Here is a 24596-nt window from a genome sequence, read left to right on the forward strand (position 1 = left end):
AGAGAGAGAAATTACATAAAAACCATTAGAATTTAAACATAAATGGAAATTAACTTCAATAGCATTTATTAAATTATGTAACTCTTCACTACTATTCACCAATTAACTTCAATAGCATTTAAAAACCATACTAATTAAGCTTCTCAAGCTTGAGAGGGGTTGAGAAGGGAGAAACATTGAGAAATTATAGAAAAGATCAATATTCACTAATTACCTTACAAATTGCTTGATTCTTTGTTCACGGTAGAGGCCCCCAACCAATCAATTGGTTAAGTATGTTGATGGAGCCACTAATGGGGATTGAAGAAAGAGGAAAGCTCCAAAAACTAGTGAATTATTAAATGAATTCACAGTTCTTGGCTTAGGTGGAGTAGAGTAACGATGCATAAACACTATATATTTTTCAACAAGGGGGAGGCTTCTATTTATAGGAAAAATTGAGCTCCTAACCAAACAAACTGATTCTAGAATTTTCTAAATCAGTTTGGTCAATATTTGACCATTTTTAGGTCAGTTAAGCTAACTTTTTGGAACTAGACTTGAATGAGGAGAGAGGAGAGATGAAATATCTCAATTTTTATGAGTTTAAAACTCATTCAAGCATGTGAAATATGCACCTCCTTTAAAGAACTCCCCTTCCTTACATATGTGTCATAATGGAATCATTTTAATATTGCTCATAGTTTTTTTTTACTAATAAACCTTGTACATTTTCAACTCTTCATCTTATGTGAAATATGCACCTCCTTTAAAGAACTCCCCTTCCTTACATATGTGTCATAATGGAATCATTTTAATATTGCTCATAGTTTTTTTACTAATAAACCTTGTACATTTTCAACTCTTCATCTTATGTGAGCATTTACTCATTTTTGGATACCCAAAATATCTCATATTTTTAATATTGCTCATAGTTTTTTTTACTAATAAACCTTGTACATTTTCAACTCTTCATCTTATGTGAGCATTTAAGGGACTCCCCTTCCTTACATATGTGTCATAATAAAATCATTATACCCAAAATATCTCATATTTTTAATATTGCACATAATTTTTTACTAATAAACCTTGTACATTTTCAACTCTTCACCTCATGTGAGCATTTACTCATTTTTGGGTGTTTTCTTTTTACAAGTTGGATTTATCTCCTCCCTACACATGGATTGATGCTATTGGTCCATAGGAACCTTAATTGGACCATAGTCTAAAGATTTTTGAAAATCTAGAACCTTAGGCTAAGGTTCTTTATACCTATTTTCAATTAATTCCAATTGCACATTGAAAATTCTTTTTGAATTTCTGTTTCAGGAAAACTCATCAGAATTAGAAGAGATATTTTTCTATCCAAAAATATTCAAAATTTGAATATTTTCTCTCTAGAATATTTTTCTCTCTAGAATATTTTTCTCTCTCTAGGCTAAAACAGATAGAAACAAGGTCTTTATATTTTTGAAGAGGGATTGATTACAGGGAAAGATACTAGACATCAAAAAGGGGGTGGGGGAGGAATCTTACAACAGGAGAAGATACTGGACATCCTGAGAGACTGGGGAGGAATCTTACAATGAAGATCTCATATGTATTAATCCTGACTGCCTTCAAATATGGTGCTATGATAAGTATTTGATAGTTTTTAACTTTTAATGGATACAATAAAAGAAGCAAGCTCACCCTTGCTCGCGTCTAAAAATCGTAAGAAATGCCAAATAAGTTGGAAGCATTGTTGTCAATCTAACCACTAGAACCAAAATCAGGTATGGGATGCCATGAAATTACACCTTCGTGAAAGGTTTCGTCCTCCAGGATTTCGAGAGGAAGACCCTAAAAGAATACCGCCCAAGAAAGGAAGACCCATTAGGACCTCAATGGAAGGCTTCTTGGGCCCTTTTATTTGGCAATTTAAGGAAGTCAAACCTTTTCTTTTAAGAAGAAACGTTTTCTAATTAGAAGCTTCAAAACGGCTACTTTATTCGAATTTGAATTTTGGGGAGAAAATGGAATTTAAAATCTAGCGGATAAAACCATATCATGTAACATATCTATGGAAAGCTCTTGATGCATAGATCACGGATCTGTAATCTGTGCTCAAATCGGAGCTTGTATGTAGAAGTTATGGAGGTCCGAAAATTGTAAAATTGCCCCTCCCCCCCCCCCTTTTTGGGAAAAAAGTGCACCCTTTGACCACTCTTACACCTCTCTTAAAAACCCAACATTTCAGTCCACATGGCAACCCCCCATTTGGCTATTCCTTAATCACCTTGATTAGGCTTGGAAAAATTAAAGGGCCCAAGAAGACCCCATTCACTTCCTAATGCTAAAAGAATACCACCAAACTTTTGTTGAACTTCTCCGATTTGCTCTAGAGACAGATGAGGTAACTCTTCTCCATCAATTCATTTGGAAGCTTAATCTACCTTTGAATAACGGTCCTCATCAAGAATGTAAAACCATCCTCTATTTCAGAAGCCATAATTATAGCCAGAGACTATGATAAAGTTTTTTATATATAGAAAGTGTCGAGAAGGACATGAGTCCTTCCATGTTAATCAAGAAGAGGTCCCCTAATTCAAGAGGAACGTCAAGCCCACCCTTGGCTACAAGAAATCATGAGCTAGAGCAAAAATTAGGGCAAGAAATAGGGATAGCAGGGTTAAAGATAATCGAATTCAACAAGTATTTCTATAAGTAAATAGAAGATGATTGGTGCAAGATTCATGTGAAGTAATGTGCATGATGAATAGAGGTATTCTACAAGACGATACTAAGATTATGAAATTGCTATCATAGGTTAGATTGCGTAAAGTATTGATTCCCTTATGTTTCTCCATGACAATTTATTAAGTACTATATTACATGGGGGTATAGAATAAGGAATTCTAAGAGTCATATCATATGAGAGGTATATGGATGCATGAACCACTATAAGAGTAGAAACCTGTAGCGACCCTTACGGGGGTCGCTATAGAAGTCGTTCCAAAGGTCGCTCTTGACCATCCTTTAAACGACCTCTATAGCGACGTTTTTGAGATGCATAAACGACGCTTTTTGGGTGGCATAAACCACGTTTTGAGGGTGGAATATACATCGCGTTTGGGTGGCATAAACGACGTTACAGGGGTGGCATAAACCACGTTGTTAGGTGGCATAAATGACGCTACGAAGGTGGCATAAACGACCCTATTTGATTGGCATAAACACCCAAGTTTGGGTGGCATAAGCGACCCAATTTGTATTATTTTTTTTAGCCATTGGGGTCGCTTAAAAGACCTTTGTTCTGAACGTTTTTTTTATAGCCGATGCGCATTCTCTCTCTCTCTCTCTCTCTCACACACACATTATCTCCACTTGTGTCTCTTGCACACACATTCTCTCTCTCTTTCTCCCTCTCTCTCTCTCTCTCACACACACACTTCACATAAACATTAGTCTCTCTCTCTCTCTCTCTCTCTCTCTCTTTCTCCCTCTCTCTCTCTCTCACACATACACACACACTTCACGTAAACATTGGTCTCTCTCTCTCTCTCTCTCTCTCTCTCTCTCTCTCATACACACTTGCCTCTTTATCACACACACATCCGTACGTATACAAACATCATAAAAAATCTCTCTCTTTCTCTCTCTCTCTCTCTCTCTCTCTCTCTCTCTCTCACACACACACACACACACACAATATACGCACGTGCATTCGTGTACGACAAAAGACCCAAGAATCGACATACATCGACTTTTAAAAAAGCAATGGCCGACATTGATTATGGTAAGTATAAATTAAATTTTACAATCAATTAACATTTAAATCTGTAGATTTGGGAGGTAGACACTTCAAGAAACTCTTGATAGATGTAACACATGTGCATCATACATAAAGAAAATGTTAATGAAAGAGCGCCATCATTCTGAACGAGCGACTATATGTACCAAAAAATTATGTCTACAAACTTAGCACTAAATGGCTCTATCATTAATCGGAGTCATCGGAGGAAGAGTCCTCCTCTTGTACAGTCTTGGGTGGTTGTGATGATAACCCTGCTGCTACCTGTCGAGCAACCTCGTCCATGTCGTTCTCACCATGTTGCTCCTGCAATTAAAAATGTCTATTAGCTATTTGAGTATAAAAAAAACCACATAACATATAACACATGCAGATCTTGATTGGCATAAAATAATATTTGATAGAATTACTTACAAAAGCATCGGGTGTCGGCATCTCCTTCTGTAGCGCTCTGTAGCCATAAATTGTGGCTCTCCGTATCTCGTCTGCAGATGGTGCTCGACCATAATCCTTTCTCTGTCATTTAAACATTGCATATATATATAAGTAAGAAGCGAATTGAATGCATATGAGATCATAGATACATGGATACATACATACATATATATATATATATATATATATATATACAAATAGCTATAGATAGACGAACAAAAAATTTGTGCACTTCCAAAGAGTGCTCGAAAGCCACTAGAGCCCATCCGGCCAAGCCGAGAGGTGTGCTCTGACTAGACGACACGAGCCTGTGCTGCCTCTCCTGTAAATTAAATGCGCTTTTATATGAATATATAATTAATGCTATTCGAGAAGTACCTATCATATGCATTGAGTGAATTAACTTTGTGTACCTTCTGTTGAGGCCATGTCACTCTCAAGCGAATCTCTTTCCTGAAGTGCCGCCAAGAATCTCTGCACATCGCAGGTGGGCGTGTATGCTCAGGGACGACCGTAAATTTCCTAAGCATTTAACAACAGTGTGTTATTACAAGGTTTCACAATTTACGATCAATAAACATATAGATGGATATATAAACACATATACATAGGTAGGTGGATAGATAAATAGATAAATGTAGCGGTCTGTATGTGCTATGGATGCTCAATTGGGTGCATTTGGAGAGCGTACTGGCTCTCCGAATGGACCAATTGCACATCCATAGTGCATACGGACCGGCCGACGGTCCGTATATGCTATGCTAACGCATTTGGGTGCATGTCAATTACACCTTGAAGAACTATTTTGTGCAAGGTTACTGTAAGCCTCTAATATGGACATAAGTACAGTAAGAAGGTATGATTACAAATTAACTAGTTTCTGCTGAGGGAAGAACATTATTCCTAACCTAGGGATAAGCAAATATGCATTGTCCGCTACCATAGCATTTACAAACACTTCTAGGATGATTTTGTATGTGTATTATTTTTGTTCAAGTTTTCTTTGATTTTTAATGATATTAATATGACATTAATATTTTATGAATGCAGATTCCGGGTCATCCTCTCGAACACCGCCTCCTCCCACTCTTCATGTGTGTCCATCTATAGTTGCGAGAGGAGATGGTTCCTCTTCTTCCACATCATCTACGACACTAGGCGACTCACAAACATATTACGTTGAAAGAATCCCATGTTGGTGTGCAGCATGCCATGGCACTCATCGACGAATGCGACGCATATGTTTTGCCCATATGGAGCAGTATGGTCCATGTCCTGATATGCCACCGCAAGAGGAACGGGAGCATCCCATGGTAAGTGATGTCATTTTAGAACTATGTAGATTCCAGGTCATCCTGTGGGACACCGCCTCCTCCCACTCTTCCTGTGCGTCCATCTATAGTTACGAGAGGAGATGGTTCCTCTTCTTCCACATCATCTATGACACTACGCGACTCACAAACATATTACGTTGAAAGAATCCCATGGTGTGCAGCATGCCATGGCACTCATTCGACGAATGCGACGCATATGTTTTGCCCATATGGAGTAGTATGGTCCATGTCCTGATATGCCACCGCAAGAGGAACGGGAGCATCCCATGGTAAGTGATGTCATTTTAGAACTATGTATAAATTCATATCCAAGTTTACTCCACACTATTAATCGTGTTCCATGTGTGTCTCACCCTTCATATAATCAACAATGATGCATTATTCAGCACTTACCAGTTCTACATCCTCGATTTCATGAGGATTGTGAAGACCATGGAATTGATCCTTCATTCCTTCCACGCACATGATATGGTCAAGCCGGAGGCATCATCAACTTCTTTGCCCCTTGGTGGCCAATCAGAGACATTGGGTGATCATCCATTGCCTGATCGTCTTCTATCTCTCATTCAAACGTACAATCGTAGACGCTATGGAGGATGGTTGGGAGCAGCCCTTCCAGCAGACGGAGAGGTTTTCAGCTTTTGGGGTGCTCGATATGTGATTGCACCATCTACCATTCCCAATGGTGGACGAAGTCTCTTTATTACAGAGGATTTACGCGTGCCCGCAAGCTCAGAGGTGACTCTTATGTCATTTTGTGGGCCCATTTATGGTTGGGGCGCATGGCATGCACTTGTTCGCTTTATCAGAAGTATGACAACATATGGGCTTTGTGCTAATGCGGCCTCACTCACCGAAAGAAACATTAGATATAATTGTGGATCGCGGCTTTATATTGATGGAAGACCCTATGCTCAAGGAAATATAGCAGGGCTAATCAATAGTAGTAGAGGGAGAAATGAGAGAACAAATTGTAACTTTATGGAGTGTGAGAATAGTCACGAGCCATGTTATATGATTAGAGATGTACCCATATATATAGTAGTGTGTGCTACAAGATCATTACCAGCTGGCGAGGAATTATTTGTAAATTATGGATGGCGTTGGCCATCACCAGCCCCTCTTTGAGAATGAAATTTGAGATAAAGTGTCGGCCTCTTAAATTATGTATGTTTCAAATAATGTATCCAGCTTTGTAGCCCAATCAGCATTTAATTTTGACAAATATTTGATGATATATTTCATTGTCTCGTCAGTAATACAACTAAGGGTATTTTAGTGTCTTGTCTTGCTGCTAATATGCTTGAATTGTGTTGTAAAAAGGGTTTTAATGTTATGATTATATCACTTAATAATTCGATTGTTGTTACTTTAAATCATTTCTTCATGTAGACTATGTTTATACATGCAGTGTCCAGATGTTGAGGGTGTATCTAGCTCTCACCAAAGTCACCATATCTTGCCAGAGGAGTACATGAGGCTTTTACGTACACAAGATCCAAGTACATATCAACAACTTAGAGATGAGTACAATGCAAAATGCAGAGAAAAAGTGACCAATGAGGGACACGTTGATGATGACATCAATGAGTTTATCGACGATTGGTTCCAAGCAAGTAGTGAAGAAGAAACTTGTCCGCATGAAAAATTTCTACGAGAAGAAGCTTCAAGGCCCATCTAAGATGGTGCATCCATATCAAGATTGAGTGTGACCTTACTCATCTTGAATCTCCAAACACGCTACCAATGGAGTAATGCATCTGTTTCTACATTACTATCGTAAGTTATATTTGTATTTTGTTTGCATAAAAATAATGGCTCTCAATCACTTTTGTGCTCATTAAATATTTACAATTGAGTGGTAGGCTTCTTTCGAACAAGATTCTACCATCAAACAATGTGATCCCAAAGTCGAGGGACGAGGCAAAGAAAATGATCGCATCCCTTGGACTCGAATACAACACAATTCATGCATGTGTCAATGATTGCATTTTGTATCGTGGAGAGTATGAAAATGCAACCACTTGTCCCAAATGGGGTGTTGCTCGTTTCAAGGCAAGAACCTTGAATGTCCCTATGAAAGTTCTGTGACACTTTCCCTTGGCACCACGAGTTGAACACATCTTCCGCAGCCCCGAAATAGCCAAGCTTATGGATTGGAGTTCGAGAAATGCAAGTATAGACGGAGTCATGAGGATTCTAAGCGATAGCAAAGCATTTAAGCATATCGATGCTACATGGCCAGAGTTTCATTGGGAGCCTCGCCATATAAAATTTGGAGTTGGCTTGGATGGAATCAATCCCTTTTCCATGCAATCGAGCAAGTGGTCAACTTGGCCCGTAGTTCTTATCAACTACAACATCCCACCATTCATGTCAATTAAGAAAGAGCATTTAATATTGTCTTTGTTGATTCCTGGTATGTGACAAATATTCTCATTTCTAAATAGCACACTCATTTCTATTTGAAAAATGTCAAATTTAAACAATGCATCAATGTAGGGAAGCGGCAAGTTAAAGACATCAACGTATATCTTACACCGCTCATTGATGACTTGCAACAAATATGGAAAGGAGTAAATGTTATTGATATGTCAAAACCTGTGGGGTGGGTAATAGAAGTTTCAAGGTTCGTGGCATTTTAGCATGGACAATACATGACTATCCTGCCTATGGCTTTGCATCATGTACAGCAGGGCTCTTTAGTTGTTTGTTTGTTTATACAATCAAAAATTTTGGATGTTGAAAACATAAAAACGATTTTTGTTTCTCTCAGGCCTATCAACAAAGGGTTACAAAGCATGTCCACCATGCGGTGATTGGCTAGCTCCAAATATAGTTGAAGTTTGAGTAAAAATATATACCTTCGACATCGACGATTTCTGCCTCCAGATCATGTGCTACATTCCAAAGCGAATGCGAGACATTTTAATGGCAAAGTGGAGAATGGACGTTGTCCAACGCGAATGACTCCAAGAGATTGGTACGTCAAGTGGACAAACGGACCTCTAATAGATCTGGAGGCAGAACTTGCAAGCGATAACGACGATGACGAATATGATTTGCGGCAGTCGTCGAGAGAGGCAAGAAATCAATGGCACAGAATTCCTCCATATGGTATACGTTGGAGTATTGGAAAGATCTAAAAATAACTCATTTGCTTAATCCCATGCACATATTTAAAAATGTTGCACACTCGTTTTGGAATCATCTTGTGGGCTTCAAGGATACAGAGGCTGCAAGGGCAGACCTAAAGATTTGCAACTGCAAACGATCACTATGGCCTATAATCAATGAGGAGACAGGAAATATTACTTATTCACAAGCACCATGGGTACTCACAAAGCAAGAGATAAGCGTCATCAATGAGCGGATACGATGCATACGTACTCCTACGGGCTATGGTGCTTCATTGTGCAAAACATGTTTACCATGGATGATAACTCTCTTTCGGGTCTAAAGACACACGACTGGCATAACTTCATTAAGGTATGGTGCCTCTCTAACATGTATCGTCAATTTCTAATGAAGGTGCCATTACATTATCATTTGTTAACACTAGAGCTAATCTGTGTGCAGCACGTCTTGCCACTTGTTATCAACGGTTGTTTGACTGAGGGTATTAGGGATGTTATATATCGATTGGGATCATTGACAAGGTATTGACAGTGGAACATCATATTGTTCTTACTTCTTTGTCACAAAAATCTTATGCTAATCACATTGTTTCTCTTTATAGATGGATTAAATCCAAAGAGATCAACTCATGTGATATCCCGCAACGAAAGCTAGAGTGTATTGAGCTCCTTTGTCTGATGGAGAAGGAGTTACCTACTTTTTTGACATTCAAGTCCATGTTATGATCCATCTCATTGAAGAGATAGAGATTGCTGGGACCGTGAGTACACGATGGATGTTCTGGGTTGAAAGGTACATGGGGGTATTGAAAGGATTTGTGCGCCAGAGCAAGACCCAAGGGATCCATGGCGGCAGAGGGATGGTTGCTTCACGAGTGCATGTATTATCTATCCGAGTACTTGCAACATGTGGATAACGAAGCTCCTCCTGGTTGGAGAGAAGAACAATCAGACAATGAAACCACAGAGATGTTATGTGGGCAAGGGGTCCCACTAAAGATAAGTGCTGAGGAGAGGGAAGCGCTTAGTAATTTTGTGGTGTATAACTCAGATTGCATGCAAAAATGGATTGACAAGCATGACAAAGAATGCAAAGAGAGAAACCGGAGAAGTAGGGCATCCAAAAAGGGTCAGAGTGCACCTCCAACGATGAGCCTAGAATGGTTGAATACACATATCAGAGAGACGCGAGGGCAAGGGTTTGAAATCTCACGAGAAGAGTTTGAGCTTAGCCTAGGATGCGACACCATGGTAAGTTACTCCAATGTTATATTTTAATTTGAATAATACTACATGTTTTTCTGGATTCTAACCATACATGTTCATTTGGTTCCCATGTGGTTTTAGGTCCGAGCTCACAGCAACATGTGGGTGTGTGGTCAGCATCTCCGCGTCAAGAGGATTGATGATCTTCGTGTTACTCAAGACTCTTGCATCGTTGCGTCCTTTCATCAACTCTCTCGTGCAAGTGCTTGTGACACAAATTTGATTGAGGATGAGCTCGGCTACGTAGGGGATTTGGAGGGCATATACGAAATTAACTATCGTGTTATAAAACAGGTACGCATGATTCGTTTCAAAATATTATGCAAACCAAATGATTGAAATATTCAGTATCTTTGAGTAACAAGTTTATATACATTATAATATTACAGGTAATTTTGAAGGTGCGTTGGTTTCGAGCGGAGTACAAAGGAAAAAGGGCCACCTTGAGGCAAGAACAAAGCGGCTTCTGGTCTGTAAGATTCCTTCCCAGCCTCTCATCTAGCATCTTCCCCTCTAATCAATCCCCTCTTCAGAAATATAAAAGATCTTGTCTCTGCCTATTTTGACATAGAGAGAGAAAATATTCTAGAGAGAGAATATTTAGATTTTGAATTACTCCATAGCTTTTCTTTTAAAGAAAGAATAGTATGCCTTAGCCCTGCAAGAGAAGGCTATTTTGCCATAGACCTTCGAAAGAGAGAAAAGTCATTGAACGAGTAAGAGGAGATAAAGCTTGGGGATGATCGAATGACTTCAATCGTAAGAGAAGGTATTAGAAGACTCTATTCTCATATGTCAAGTTCTAAAGCTCTTGTTAACGAGCAAAGGCAACGATAAACGACAAATTTCTATAAGGTATATACATATTTTGTTTTTCAATTATATATCATTCTTAGGGGTTGAGGTATGGCCCCGTCTTCTCTATTAATTGTTAATAGTGATCTATTTGATGATTTACTAGTTAAAGTTTGTATTCTTTTAAACAACAGCAGATGCCTTAATAAAGAATGTCTTATCACAATCTCAAGTTGAAATGCTCATTGTGGAAAAGGATCGTTTTCTTGAGAAGGTAACATGGATTCTAGTCCTATGGTTTAGTTGAGTAAATGGATTGTTATTTTGGTTAAATTAAGGTATAAGTACAACTCTCCTTGCCTTGACGCTGCCCCGTCCTTCTGCTTGTATAGCCGAACAGCGGAGACGTTAGCAAGGCGCAGAGATGGCCAATGGTATCCCTCATACCATTGGGAGAAAGTGGTTCGCCAATTGAGGCGAGTGATTGTTATGCTGCCTAGTTCTGAGGGCCCAGGCTAGTGCGGTGAATTATCCCACCCTAGTGCGTAGACATCCCTCTGAGGGGCGGGAGGATCGAGCGACGGAGCCTGAGAGGGCGACAGGCCAGCTTGAGTCCTCGCCACAGCGGTCGACCATGAGGTGTATGGTCCCGTAAGGTTTTGCCCAGCATGTAGAGGCTGGAAGGCCGAATTCTAGATCATCGGTAGTATAAAGAAGAAGAATAAGAGAGTCGGTTTGGCTTGTATGGAATTGTTTCATATATAAACTTTTTTGTAAATCTTGTCTATGGTATTATTGTACTATTATTATACTGTAGAAAAAGGCTATTTTAACAAACCTTGTGGAACATGTTTATTTATGTCAAACAGTGTGGTAGGATTAATTAGAAAACAAATTGGCGTGTGAGTAGGGTGGAAAGTGGGAGGATGGAATGGCCCGACGGCACCATCCTATACGGATGGGTGGACTCGATTAGTCGGGTAGCTTTCCAACATATTAAGTGAAAGCCCTTAAATCTGTACCGGCGGCCATAGAAGTGGCTTGAATATCCTCACATGTTGAGACAATCATCCTATGAAATTGTGCTTGTATCTTGGGGGTGAACATGCAAGATATTTGTATAATAAATTTGAGAAATAAGATTGGGAAGGAAATCTTTTGAGGAAAAACATAGGGCAATCAAATTAAGAAACTAGTGAGAGACTGAATGACTAGAAGGATAGACCGAAACTTTGTTTAGAGAAATTCTCAGGATATATCTCATTAATTTACATATTATAAATTATTAGGATTATAACTCCATTAAAGTTTGAATAGTTGATGTATGAATGCCATCCATTGGATGCTTTACACTAGGATGATCATCCAAGATCTTGAACCCATCTCAAACAAACATAGGTCTAGCTTTGGATGTGTAATTCCCAGAGGATCATGCTATTAGATGTGTTAATTCCAAGATACTAGATGTGTAATTTTGAGAAAACTAATCATCTCAAACATGTTAATCCTGATAATCTTTAGATGTGTCAATCCCAAGGCACTAGATGTGACATTCTCAAAAAATGAAGATCTCAGATATATTAATCCAGAGTGCCTTTAGATGTGGCACTATGATAAGTATTTGATAGTTTTGAACTTTTCATGGATACAATGAAAGAAGCAAGTTCACCCTTGCTCATCTAAAAATCGTAAGAAATGCCAAATTAGTTGGAAGCACTGTTGTCAATCTAACCACGGGAACTAGAATCAGTTATGGGATGCCATGAAAGTACACCTTCAAGAAAGGTTTTGTCCTCCAGGATTTTGAGAGGATAAAATGAATGAATTTTTAGGGCTAACCCAAGAAAGGAAGACCCTAAAAGAATACCACTAAATTTTTGTTAAACTTCTCCAATTTGCTCTAGAGATGGATGAGGTAACTCTTCTGCATCGATTCATTTGGAAGCTTAATCTACCTTTGAATAACCTCATCAAGAATGTAAAAGCATCCTCTATTTCAGAAGCCATAATTATAGCCAGAGACTATGATAAAGTTTTTTTTATATAGAAAGTGTCGCGAGAAGGACATGAGTCCTTTAATCAAGTTTTATCATATTTGATTTTCATGCATAAAAGTATGCATAAAAGATTATTTTTTTATTATAAAAGTGTTACTTTCATCATAAATGATTTTACGCATAAATTAGATGCATAAAAGAAATTCTTTTATATTAAAAGAGTGATTTTCATCATAAATGATTGTATGCATAATCATATGCATAAAAGATATTTTTTATATATTAAAAGAGTGATTTTCATCATAAATGATTGTATGCATAAACATATGCATAAAAGATATTTTTATATTAAAAGTGTGATTTTCATCATAAATGATTTTATGCATAAATAGGATGCATAAGAAAAATTGTTTTATTCTAAAAGTGTAATTCCTACTAAATTGGATTTATGCATGGAAAGATGCATAAAGAATTTATTTTAACCCAAAAGAGTTATTCTCATCAATTTTGATTTTATGCATAGAAAGATGCATAAAGAAATCTATTTTTAGTTCAAAAGAGTTATTTTCGTCAATTTTGAATTTATGCATAAGAAGATGCATAAAAGATTGATTTTTAATTCAAAAGTGTCATTCTCATTTAAAATGAATTTATGCATAGGAAGATGCATAAAAGATTGATTTTTATTTCGAAAGTGTTAGTCTCCTTAAAATGGAATTTATGCATAAATAGATGCGTAAAGAAATCTTATATCAAAAATAAGAATTCTCTTGTATTCTATAAATAGATATGAGGATGTGAAACGAATCAAATAGATGAAAATGAACGAAGAATAGATAGAGATGTATGAATGTGGATATGGATGTATGGATGTGAATGTGGATGTGGATGTGGATGTGGATGTATGAATGTGGATGTGGATGTATGAATGTAGATGTGGATGTGGATGTATGTGAATGTGAATGAGGATATGTGAATGTGGATATGGATGTAGATATGGAATGTGGATGTGGATGTATGTGAATGTGAATGTGGATGTGTGAATGGGGATATGGATGTAGATATGGAATGTGGATGTGGATGTATGTGAATGTGAATGAGTATGTGGAATGTGGATATGGATGTATGGATGTGAATGTGAATGTGGATGTGGATGTATGAATGTGGAATGTGGGTATGTATGTATGGATGTGAATGTGAATGTGGATGTATGAATGTAGATGTGGATGTGGATGTATGAATGTGGATTTGGATGTGGATGTATGAATGTGGATGTGAAAATGGATGTATGGATGTAGATGTGAATGTGGATGTACGAATGTGGATGTGTGTGCAAATATGAATGTGAATGGATATGGAGTCGATATGAGCGAATGGGTGAGATGAGATGTCATGTGAATCAGAATGTGAATGAATAATATAAGATCTGAACGAATGAGATATAATTAGAAATGGATGTGATGAGACATAATGTAAATTAAGAAAGATAGGAATGGATGTTATGTGAAGTGAATGAATCTGATGTGATGGGATGGAAAATGATGTATCCGGTCAAGAATGGATACACATATGATTTGGAATTGGATTAAGTAATATGGATTGATGTGGAATAATGTGGAAAGACTAGAGTTCAAAATAGAAACTGTATTTGTGACCTGTTTGTAAATGACTGTTTTATGTCAAGAATGCTGGGGAAGCATTTTGACCATCTTGTGATTAAGGTCCTGGAGACCTAACTGATAAAGTTGCAACTGCTGACGGAGAGTTAATGGAGGACGTGTCGCGTAGCAAGGTCGGCCGAGGTCTTGACCAAATGGTGAGCTTCCGGCACGGTGGATGAGGGACCAAGGAAGCGGCCTATGAGTGAAGCGCTAGGTGACCTGCGACGAAGGATCCTAGAGGGTGCTGACCATACGGTGCTCGGGGTCGTCGAAGATACCCACACGTGCATCGTGGAAGATATTGGAACAAGGAGTAAGAGTTGTTTTCTGAAACCGAGTATGGATCTGGTTGATTGACCAACTGATGAGTCCATAGCTCTCTTATATGGATCTGTTGGTTGATCTTGCTGATCTTCAACGAGGATTCCATCTTGATTTTTATATGTGAATATGTTGCCGGTTACTATGAGCTAGGAACTATCGAAAAGGCCCCTGAGTGAACAGATGGTGAGCGTTCTGGTTGCCAATGATGCCATAAGTACACCGATGAAGGAATGATTGGAAATAAGGATTCAACCAAAGAGTTTGAGGATTGTGATCAGTGACACAATGGTTTCGTTAAAAGATTGTTTTAAAGATAGTTGATGCTGAGAAAAAGGCAATTTCATATTGGGTGTGTAAGTGGCATGACTAGCTTATGTTTGCATGAACATCCGGATGGCTAGGGGGCCTGGGAACTCTTTTCCCTGGTACCCGAGACAAAACCTAACCAAATTCTAAATTGGATCCCATCACTACAGTGGTTGGGCGGTTGGCTAACCCATGGGACTGGATGGCTTGACTGATGGATCCGTAAATCGAGACTCAATTTTTGTTTAGTTCGATAGATGAAGTAAATCCCGGACAAAAATTGTTCGATGGAAAAAGAATCAACGGCTGTGCCTCTCGATGAGGAAAAAGCGTTGGTCTCTATGATCCAGTGCAATCTGTTCCTTGATCTGACTATGGAACTTACGAGTTCGATCAGATGAGTTCAGTTAATTAAGGCTTTTGACTACGTTAGGGAAAAGTTATCCTGGTGGAATCGCCCGTTCTTTTCGGGCAAAGGAAGTTTTTCTGGGCTCGGTTTTGGAAAAACCAATGGATTAGTCTCTTGTCCGGACATCCGTGGGCAAGGCCCCGAGTGTGGGATCCTGCCCCGTGCAAGAAGTGCTACTTCCGCTGCTAGCACCCCAGAATTCGTTGCACGGTGGAGACAGGGATCTCACACCCATAGAGAGATGTCTATGCACTAGGGTGGGCTAATTCACCGCACTAGCCTGGGCCCTCAGAACTAGGCAGCATCACAATCACTCGCCTCAATCGGCAAACCTCATTCTCCCAATGATATGAGGGATACCATGGATTGGATTGGATTTCACTTTTATCAGATTGGATTTCACGAAAAGAGGTATGCATAAAAGATATTCTTTTTATACTAAAAGTGTGATTTTCATCAAAAATGGATTTTATGCATAACTTAGATGCATAAGAGAAATTCTTTTATTCTAAAAGTGTAATTCCTACCAAATTGAATTTATGCATAAGAAGATGCATAAAAGATTGATTTTTAATTCAAAAGTGTCATTCTCATCTAAATTGAATTTATGCATAGGAAGATGCATAAAAGAATGGATTTTTAATTCAAAAGTGTTATTCTCATCCAAATTGAATTTATGCATAGGAAGATGCATAAAAGATGGATTTTTAATTCAAAAGTGTCAATTCTCATCTAAATTGAGTTTATGCATAGGAAGATGCATAAAAGATTGATTTTTAATTCAAAAGTGTCATTCTCATCTAAATTGAATTTATGCATAGGAAGAAGCATAAAAGAATGGATTTTTAATTCAAAAGTGTTATTCTCATCCAAATTGAATTTATGCATAGGAAGATGCATAAAAGATGGATTTCTAATTCAAAAGTGTCAATTCTCATCTAAATTGAGTTTATGCATAGGAAGATGCATAAAAGATTGAATTTTAATTTAAAAGTGTCATTTTCATTTAAAATGAATTTATGCATAGGAAGATGCATAAAGGATTGATTTTTATTTCGAAAGTGTTAGTCTCCTTAAATGGAATTTAGGCATAAATAAATGTGTAGAGAAATCTTATATCAAATATAAGAATTCTCTTGTATTCTATAAATAGATATGGGAAGTGATAGGATGTGATAAGAGGCATATAAGATGAGTTATGATGTGATAAGATGTGTATGAGATGTGATAGGATGTGATAAGAGGTGTATGAGATGTGATAAGATGCATATGAGATGAGTTAGGATGTGATAAGATGAGTTAAGATGTGATAAGATGTGTATGGGATGAGGTAAGAAGTGTATGTGATGGGATAAGATGTATATGGGTTGTGATAGGGCGAGAATGGATGTGATGTAAAAGAATAGATGTGAAGGCGTATGTGGTTATATGAATGGGAATGTGGAAATGGATGTATGAATGTGAATGTGGATGTGGATGTATGAATGTGAATGTGGATGTGGATGTATGAATGAGAATGTGGATGTGGATGTATGAATGCGAATGTGGATGTGTGGATGTGTGGATGTATGAATGTGAATGTGGATGTGTGGATGTGTGGATGTGGAAGTGTGGATGTATGAATGTGAATGTGGATGTGGATGTATGAATGTGAATGTGGATGTGTGGATGTGGAAATGGAAGTGTGGATGTGGATGTATGTATGTAGATGTGTATGTATGAATGTGAATGTGGATGTATGGATGTAGATACGGATGTGTATGTATGTATGTGGATGTGGATGTATGAATGAGGATGTGAAAATAGATGTATGCATGTAGATGTGGATGTATGGATGTGAATGTGAATGTGGATGTGGATGTGGGTGTATAGATGTAGATACGGATGTGGATGAATGTATGTGAATGTGGATGTATGAATGAGGATGTGAAAATGGATGTATGCATGTGGATGTGGATGTGGATGTGGATGTGGATGTATGCATGTGGATGTGGATGTATGGATGTGAATGTGGATGTGGATGGGGATGTATGGATGTGGATATGGATGTGTATGTATGAATGCGGATATGGGATTGGATGTATGATGTGGATGTACAAACTTGGATATGTATGTAGAATAATGAAGGTGAATGTGCAAGTGAATTAATGTGTCGTCGATATATGAATGAATGGATGAGAATGAGTACACATATGAATGGAATGTGGAATTAGTAATGTGGGCAGAGGAGGGATAATGTGGAAAGACGAGAGTTCGATATAGAAACTGTATTTTGTGACTGTTTGTAAATGACTGTTTTATGTCAAGAATGCTGAGGAAGCATTTTGACCGTCTTATGGATTAAGGTCATGGAGACCTAACTAATAAAGTTGCAACTGCTGACGGAGAGTCAATGGAGGACGTCTCGCGTAGCAAGGTCGACCGAGGTCTTGACCAGCCTCGGTTCGATTTAAATGGTGAGCTTAAGTACACCGATGAATGAATAATGGGAAATATGGATTCAACCAAAGACTTTGAGGATTGTCATCAGTGACATAATGGTTTCATTAAAGGATTGTTTTAAAGTTAGCTGATGCTGAGAAAAAGGCAATTTCATATTAGGTGTGTAAGTGGTGTGACTAGTTTTATGTTTGCATGAACTTCCGGCTAGGGGGCCTTGGAACTCTTTTCCTTGGTACCCGGGACAAAACCTAACCAAATTCCTAATTGGATTCCATCACTACAGTGGTTGGGCGGTTGGCTAACCCATGGGACTGGACGGGGTTAGGCTGGACTGATGGATCCGTAAATCGAGACTCAAATTTCAATTTCTGTTACTACGATAGATAAAGTAAATCCCAGTTAGTAATTGTTCTATGGATAGGAATCAACGGCTGTGCCTCTTGATGGGAAAAAAAGCATTGATCCCAATGATCCAAGTGCAAGTTTCTTCCTTGATCTGACCCAGTATCTTTATAGATGCGGTCGGATCAGCTTGATCAGAAATGGTCTTGACTACATTAGAGTAAAAGTTATCCTGGTGGAATCGCCCGTGCTTTCCGGGTAAAGGAAGTTTTTTCGGGTTTGGATAAACCGACGGATTAGTCTCTTGTCCGGATATCTGTGGGCGAGGCCCCGAGTGTGAGACCCTTGGCCGCGCAAGATGTGTTACTTTCACTGCTAGCATCCGAATCGGTTGCACGGTGGGGCAGGGATCTCACAGTTGGTATCAGAGCCCTGTTCCCACCGCGCAACAGATTCGGGGTACTAGCAGCGGAAGTAGCACTTCTTACGCGGGGTAGGGTCCCACATGTAAGATTCCTCCCCAACCTTCGAGGTATATAGGAGTAAGAATCTCCCTTTCTGATCTTATAATTATTCCCTCTCTAAAATAAAAGAAAGTTTCTGTTTAAAAAAAAGGAAGACCCTTTCCCTAGAATATTTCTCAAGAGTCCCACCTGTTTTAAGGATTTAGAACAATGAGTTCAGAAGTGAGAATCGGTGTTTTGGATACCAAGGTTTTGGTTTTCATTCGAGTACAGCCCAAAAGAAGTTCTTTATCTCTTGGGGAGTATAAGAAGTTATCCCCCTGATATTGTGAGCCTTATATATGAATTCAATGAAAGTAGGTGACTTAGCCTACGAACTTCTTTTATCCCCTCATCTCAAAGTTCTTAATATATTTCATAGAAATATGTGCCAAACCCAAATCATAGAAAGACGGTAAAACTTCAGTGGCAAGTTACCGTTGGCTTCTAAGTTACGCTAGCTCCTTCCTTTATATAATTCGTAACTTTTACCTGTCGCTCACAGTAATCTTACTTCCATCGATCTCCCTTCTTCTTAATATCCTTCATGGCTTGGCAACAGGAATTAGTTTTATCCATGATGATTTCTCATCTTCAAGATGCAAGAGAGTCTGTGAAGAAAGACTTTATAGAACAGTATGAGCGCTCACTTTTTCCTCACCTAGGAACTTCTGTAGCGCAGACCAAATGGCGGACCTATTCAAGACATAACTAGGGTAACACCCTGGGGTCAACAGCACTTTCGTAATAATGTCCACTTGGCCATGGTTATTGAAGCCTTGGGTTTGGGTCCCCGATACTACTGCGTCATGAGATCAAGGCATCTTGGGTTTTCTGAGCGAGTCTTCTTACTGGCGTGTTTTCTTCCTCATGAGAAGATATGCCTTTATCCCGTTTTTGGCTTGCCTCTCAGAGGTCCTTTTGTTAGAACACCTCATACCACTGAGATAGGCGCGGCAATAACCAATAGAATCATTCCCATAGATGAGTTACCTTATACTTGTGCAGCTTGTGAGTGCTGCTTTTGTGATCATATGATGGACGGGCTTATGGAAGTGTAAAGAGTTCTTCTATCTTTATTGTATATGTTCCAAGAATGAATAAAGTTTAAATCTTGTTCTTGTCTTGACCCTTACTCTCTTTGAGACTTTTTTAATTGGTGATTAATCTTAATTAAAAAAAATTTTCTCTCAGTCTCATACTTGTGCATCTTGCGAAATTACCCCCAGTTTGCGAGATGAGGGCATCTCGCGTTTTTCAAGTGGGAGAGAATGTAAGATTCCTCCCCAGCCTCTCAAAATGTCCAGCATCTTCCCCTGTAATCAATCCCTCTTCAGAAATATAAAAGACTTGTTTCTAACTATTTTAACCTAGAGAGAGAAAATATTCTAGAGAGAGAATATTCAAATTTTTAATATTTTTGGATAGAAAGTTATCTCATCTTATTAATATAGAATGTGGCAAAATGAGAGTTAATATAGAAATTGTATTTGTAAACTGTTTGTAAATGCTGTTTGTAAATGGCTGTTTTATGTCAAGAATGCTGGGGAAGCATTTTGACCGTCTTGTGATTAAGCTCGTGGAGACCTAACTGATAAAGTTGCAACTGCTGATGGAGAGTCAATGGAGGACGTCTCGCGTAACAAGGTCGGCCGAGGTCTTGACCAGCCTCGGTTCGATTAAAATGGTGAGCTTCCGGTACGGTGGATGAGGGACCAAGGAAGCGGCCTATGAGTGAAGCGCTAGGTCACCTGCAAAGGATCCTAGAGGGTGCTGACCATACGGTGCTCGGGCTCTGGGTCGCCTAGGATATCCACGCGTGCATCGAAGAAGATATTGGAACAAGGAGTAAGAGTTGTTTTCTGAAACCGGGCATGGATCTGGTTGATTGACCTTGCTGGTCTTCAATGGATAAGTCCATGGCTCTTTATATGGATCTGTTAGTTGATCTTGCTGATCTTCAACGAGAGTCCATCTTGATAAGTGATTATATTGCCGAGTATTATGGGCTAGGAACTATTGAAAAGGCCCTTGTGTGGACAGGTGGTGAGCGTTCTAGTTGCCAATGATGCCATAGATATTCTGATGGGAAATTGAATCAACCGGATACATTGGAAGATTGTGATCAGTGATACTATGGTTTCACAAAAAGATTGTTTTAATGTTAGCTGATGTTGAGAAAAAGGCAATTTCATATTGGGTGTGTAAGTGGTGTGACTAGTTTTATATTTGCATGAACTTCCGGCTAGGGGGCCTTGGAACTCTTTTCCTTGGTACCCGGGACAAAACCTAACCAAATTTCAAATTGGATCCCATCACTACAGTGGTTGGGCGGTTGGCTAACCCATGGGATCGGATGGGGTTAGGCTGGACTGATGGATCCGTAAATCGAGACTCAATTTCTGTTATTACGATAGATAAAGTAAATCTCGGATAGTAATTGTTCTATGGATAGGAATCAACGGCTGTGCCTCCTTGGTGGGGAAAAAAGCGTTGATCCCAATGATCCAAGTGCAAGTTTCTTCCTTGATCTGACCAAGTATCTTTATAGATGCAGTCGGATCTGTTTGATCAGTAATGGTTTTGACTACGTTAGAGTAAAAATTATCCTAGCAGAATCGCCCGTGCTTTCCGGGTAAAGGAAGTTTTTCCGAGTTCGGTTTTGGATAACCGACCGATTAGTCTCTTGTCCGGATATCCGTGGTGGGCGAGGCCCCGAATGTGGGACCCCTGTCCCGCGCGAGAAGTGCTACTTCCAGCCTCTCAAAATGTCCAGCATCTTTCCCTGTAATCAATCCCTCTTCAGAAATATAAAAGACTTGTTTCTAACTATTTTAACCTAGAGAGAGAAAATATTCTAGAGAGAGAATATTCAAATTTTTAATATTTTTGGATAGAAAATTATCTCATCTTATTAAAATAAGTTCCCCTGAAACAGAAATTCAAAAAGAACTTTCCAATGTGCAATTGGAATTAATTGGAAATGGGTATAAAGGACCTTAGCCTAAGAGTCTAGATTTTCAGAAATTTTTGGATTATGGTCCAATTAAGGTTCCTATGGGCCAATAGCATCAATCCATGTGTAGGGAGGAGATAAATCCAATTTGTAAAAGAAGATACCCAAAAATGAGTAAATGCTCACATAAGATGAAGAGTTGAAAATGTACAAGGTTTATTAGTAAAAAACTATGAGCAATATGAGTAAATACTCACATAAGATGAAGAGTTGAAAATGTACAAGGTTTATTAGTAAAAAACTATGAGCAATATTAAAATGATTCCATTATGACACATATGTAAGGAAGGGGAGTTCTTTAAAGGAGGTGCATATTTCACATAAGATGAAGAGTTGAAAATGTACAAGGTTTATTAATAAAAAACTATGAGCAATATTAAAATGATTCCATTATGACACATATGTAAGGAAGGGGAGTTCTTTAAAGGAGGTGCATATTTCACATAAGATGAAGAGTTGAAAATGTACAAGGTTTATTAATAAAAAACTATGAGCAATATTAAAATGATTCCATTATGACACATATGTAAGGAAGGGGAGTTCTTTAAAGGAGGTGCATATTTCACATAAGATGAAGAGTTGAAAATGTACAAGGTTTATTAGTAAAAAAAAACTATGAGCAATATTAAAATGATTCCATTATGACACATATGTAAGGAAGGGGAGTTCTTTAAAGGAGGTGCATATTTCACATGCTTGAATGAGTTTTAAACTCATAAAAATTGAGATATTTCATCTCTCCTCTCTCCTCATTCAAGTCTAGTTCCAAAAAGTTAGCTTAACTGACCTAAAAATGGTCAAAAATTGACCAAACTGATTTGGAAAATTCTAGAATCAGTTTGTTTGGTTAGGAGCTCAATTTTTCCTATAAATAGAAGCCTCCCCCTTGTTGAAAAATATATAGTGTTTATGCATCGTTACTCTACTCCACCTAAGCCAAGAACTGTGAATTCATTTAATAATTCACTAGTTTTTGGAGCTTCCCTCTTTCTTCAATCCCCATTAGTGGCTCCATCAACATACTTAACCAATTGATTGGTTGGGGGTCTCTACCGTGAACAAGAATCAAGCAATTTGTAAGGTAATTGAATATTGATCTTTTCTATAATTTCTCAATGTTTCTCTCTTCTCAACCCCTGTCAAGCTTGAGAAGCTTAATTGGTATGGTTTTTTAAATGCTATTGAAGTTAATTGGTGAATAGTAGTGAAGAGTTACATAATTTAATAAATGCTATTGAAGTTAAGACTACTACATATTAGCCTAATACCGGGGCTTGTACCGGCGCTATTTAACGGGGTCTAAAAAAGCCTCGTCATCGGTATAAGCGCCGGTATAAGCGCCGGAACCGTAGCGTCGGTATAAGTGTCGGGTACTAATACCGGCGCATATAACGGCGCCTATACCGACGCTCACCGTGGGTAATATCGACGCTTAAACCGGCATCTATACCGGTTTATATACCGACGGATAAATCGGCGTCTATACCGGATTATATACCGAGGCATAAACCGGCGTGTATACCAATGTATATACCGACTCTGGTACCGGGGCATATACCGACGCTGTAGCAGAAATTTTTTTTTGGGCAGAATAGTGCTGCCTGGCTGTTGCCTAGCTGCCTGCAATGAGCAGGATCAACAATAGCAAACAGACAGCACCATTCTGTCTACAATAGAGCACAAAAACAACCGTGCTCGTTTGCATATTTTCCTGATCGACAAACAAGAAATTAAATTAAACATTAATACTCAAGAATGTTTTGATCATATTTCATTAGTTTGAAGGTCATCTTATATCATGGTAATGCCTCCCAATTGACGGTCTCTCCTTCTTCTTCAAGCATCTCAAACAAGGCCACAAGGCCATGTTTGTGAGCGTACTTCTCCTCTCGCCTACTTGGTGGGCGATTCATGGCCAACTCCTGCACACACGATTAACAATTATAACTTTTAGAAATCAACATTTAGCCCACATACATACATTTAAATAAATAAAATTGCTACAAACACTTACGAATTCATGGCGCATGGTTTCGTAACCACCACTCCCGAGATGAGAAGCCCCTACTGTTTGGAGTCTTGCCCTTGCCGCCTCTCTTTGTTGTTGAAACCTGTCTGGTGTCTCGGTGAGCTCCTGAGCAATGGCTGCCCACTCCCTGTCATCTAGCCAAACAGGTTTCTCCTTCCCCTCTCTGAATGCGTCCCTCGCCTCTGACCTACGATGCCCCATCAAAATGCGAGCTGTATACTGTATCCACTCATTAGAGACGACATTCATAGGGTCAGATGGCTGGAACTCTTGCTTTATCTTTGTGTTTATATAATTTTTCTTCCCCTTGTCTTGCTGATCCCATTTAGTCATGACAGAGTCATGAAACTGTATAGTGCACAATTGTCGAATGCGTGTCTTCATTGCCTTCCCTGCACTATCCATTATTGGTGCCCCATCCCTAATTGTGTAAATCTTGCTGTTGTCATGGTCATGTGCACCCCAGGGAGTGGAAGGTGACCCTATGGGTGTGCTATCAACAGATGAGAGCGAAGGACGATGCTCACGTGGTGGTGGTGTCACAGCATCTGTGGCACTACCACCACAACAACCTCCCCCTGAAGACCTACTACGTGAGCGCCGTTTATGTGAAGAGGTGGTAGATCGAGCTGTAAGAGGAGTGGAAGGCTGTGTGGTATGAGGTGTGGGAGCTGCTGTCGTACCCACGGGTGTGGGAACTGGCGTCGGGAAGCCAGATGGTGAGGCAGATGTCCCTGCTCCAGAACCCCAATAACTCTGAGCCATGGCTCTCTGCTCTGGAGTCATGGACGAAAGAAAACCATATAACTGCTGGGGACTCATGCCCTG

General features: G+C 39.0%; 1 protein-coding gene across 1 annotated transcript; it reads right to left on the reverse strand.

The window, feature by feature from the left end:
* Positions 1-23535: 23535 nt before the first annotated feature.
* LOC147622381 (uncharacterized) lies at positions 23536-24017 on the reverse strand. Its single transcript, XM_086821901.1, has 2 exons — positions 23754-24017; positions 23536-23661 (listed from the first exon to the last, which is right to left on the reverse strand). Exons 1-2 carry the CDS (start codon positions 24015-24017, stop codon positions 23536-23538), a joined length of 390 nt encoding a protein of 129 aa, XP_086678027.1.
* Positions 24018-24596: the final 579 nt, after the last annotated feature.

The sequence above is a fragment of the Cibotium barometz genome, chromosome 28 (assembly GCF_041138505.1).
Source record: "Cibotium barometz isolate CiBa-2024 chromosome 28, ASM4113850v1, whole genome shotgun sequence".
Classification (NCBI taxonomy): domain Eukaryota; kingdom Viridiplantae; phylum Streptophyta; class Polypodiopsida; order Cyatheales; family Cibotiaceae; genus Cibotium; species Cibotium barometz.

Excerpts from the sequence above, each read along its gene's own strand:
- LOC147622381 (XM_086821901.1), bottom strand. The coding sequence starts at position 24,017 with ATGAATGTCGTCTCTAATGAGTGGATACAGTATACAGCTCGCATTTTG. Across the intron at positions 23,662-23,753 it reads AAACCATGCGCCATGAATTC|GAGTTGGCCATGAATCGCCC; the intron begins GTAAGTGTTTGT and ends TCGTGTGTGCAG.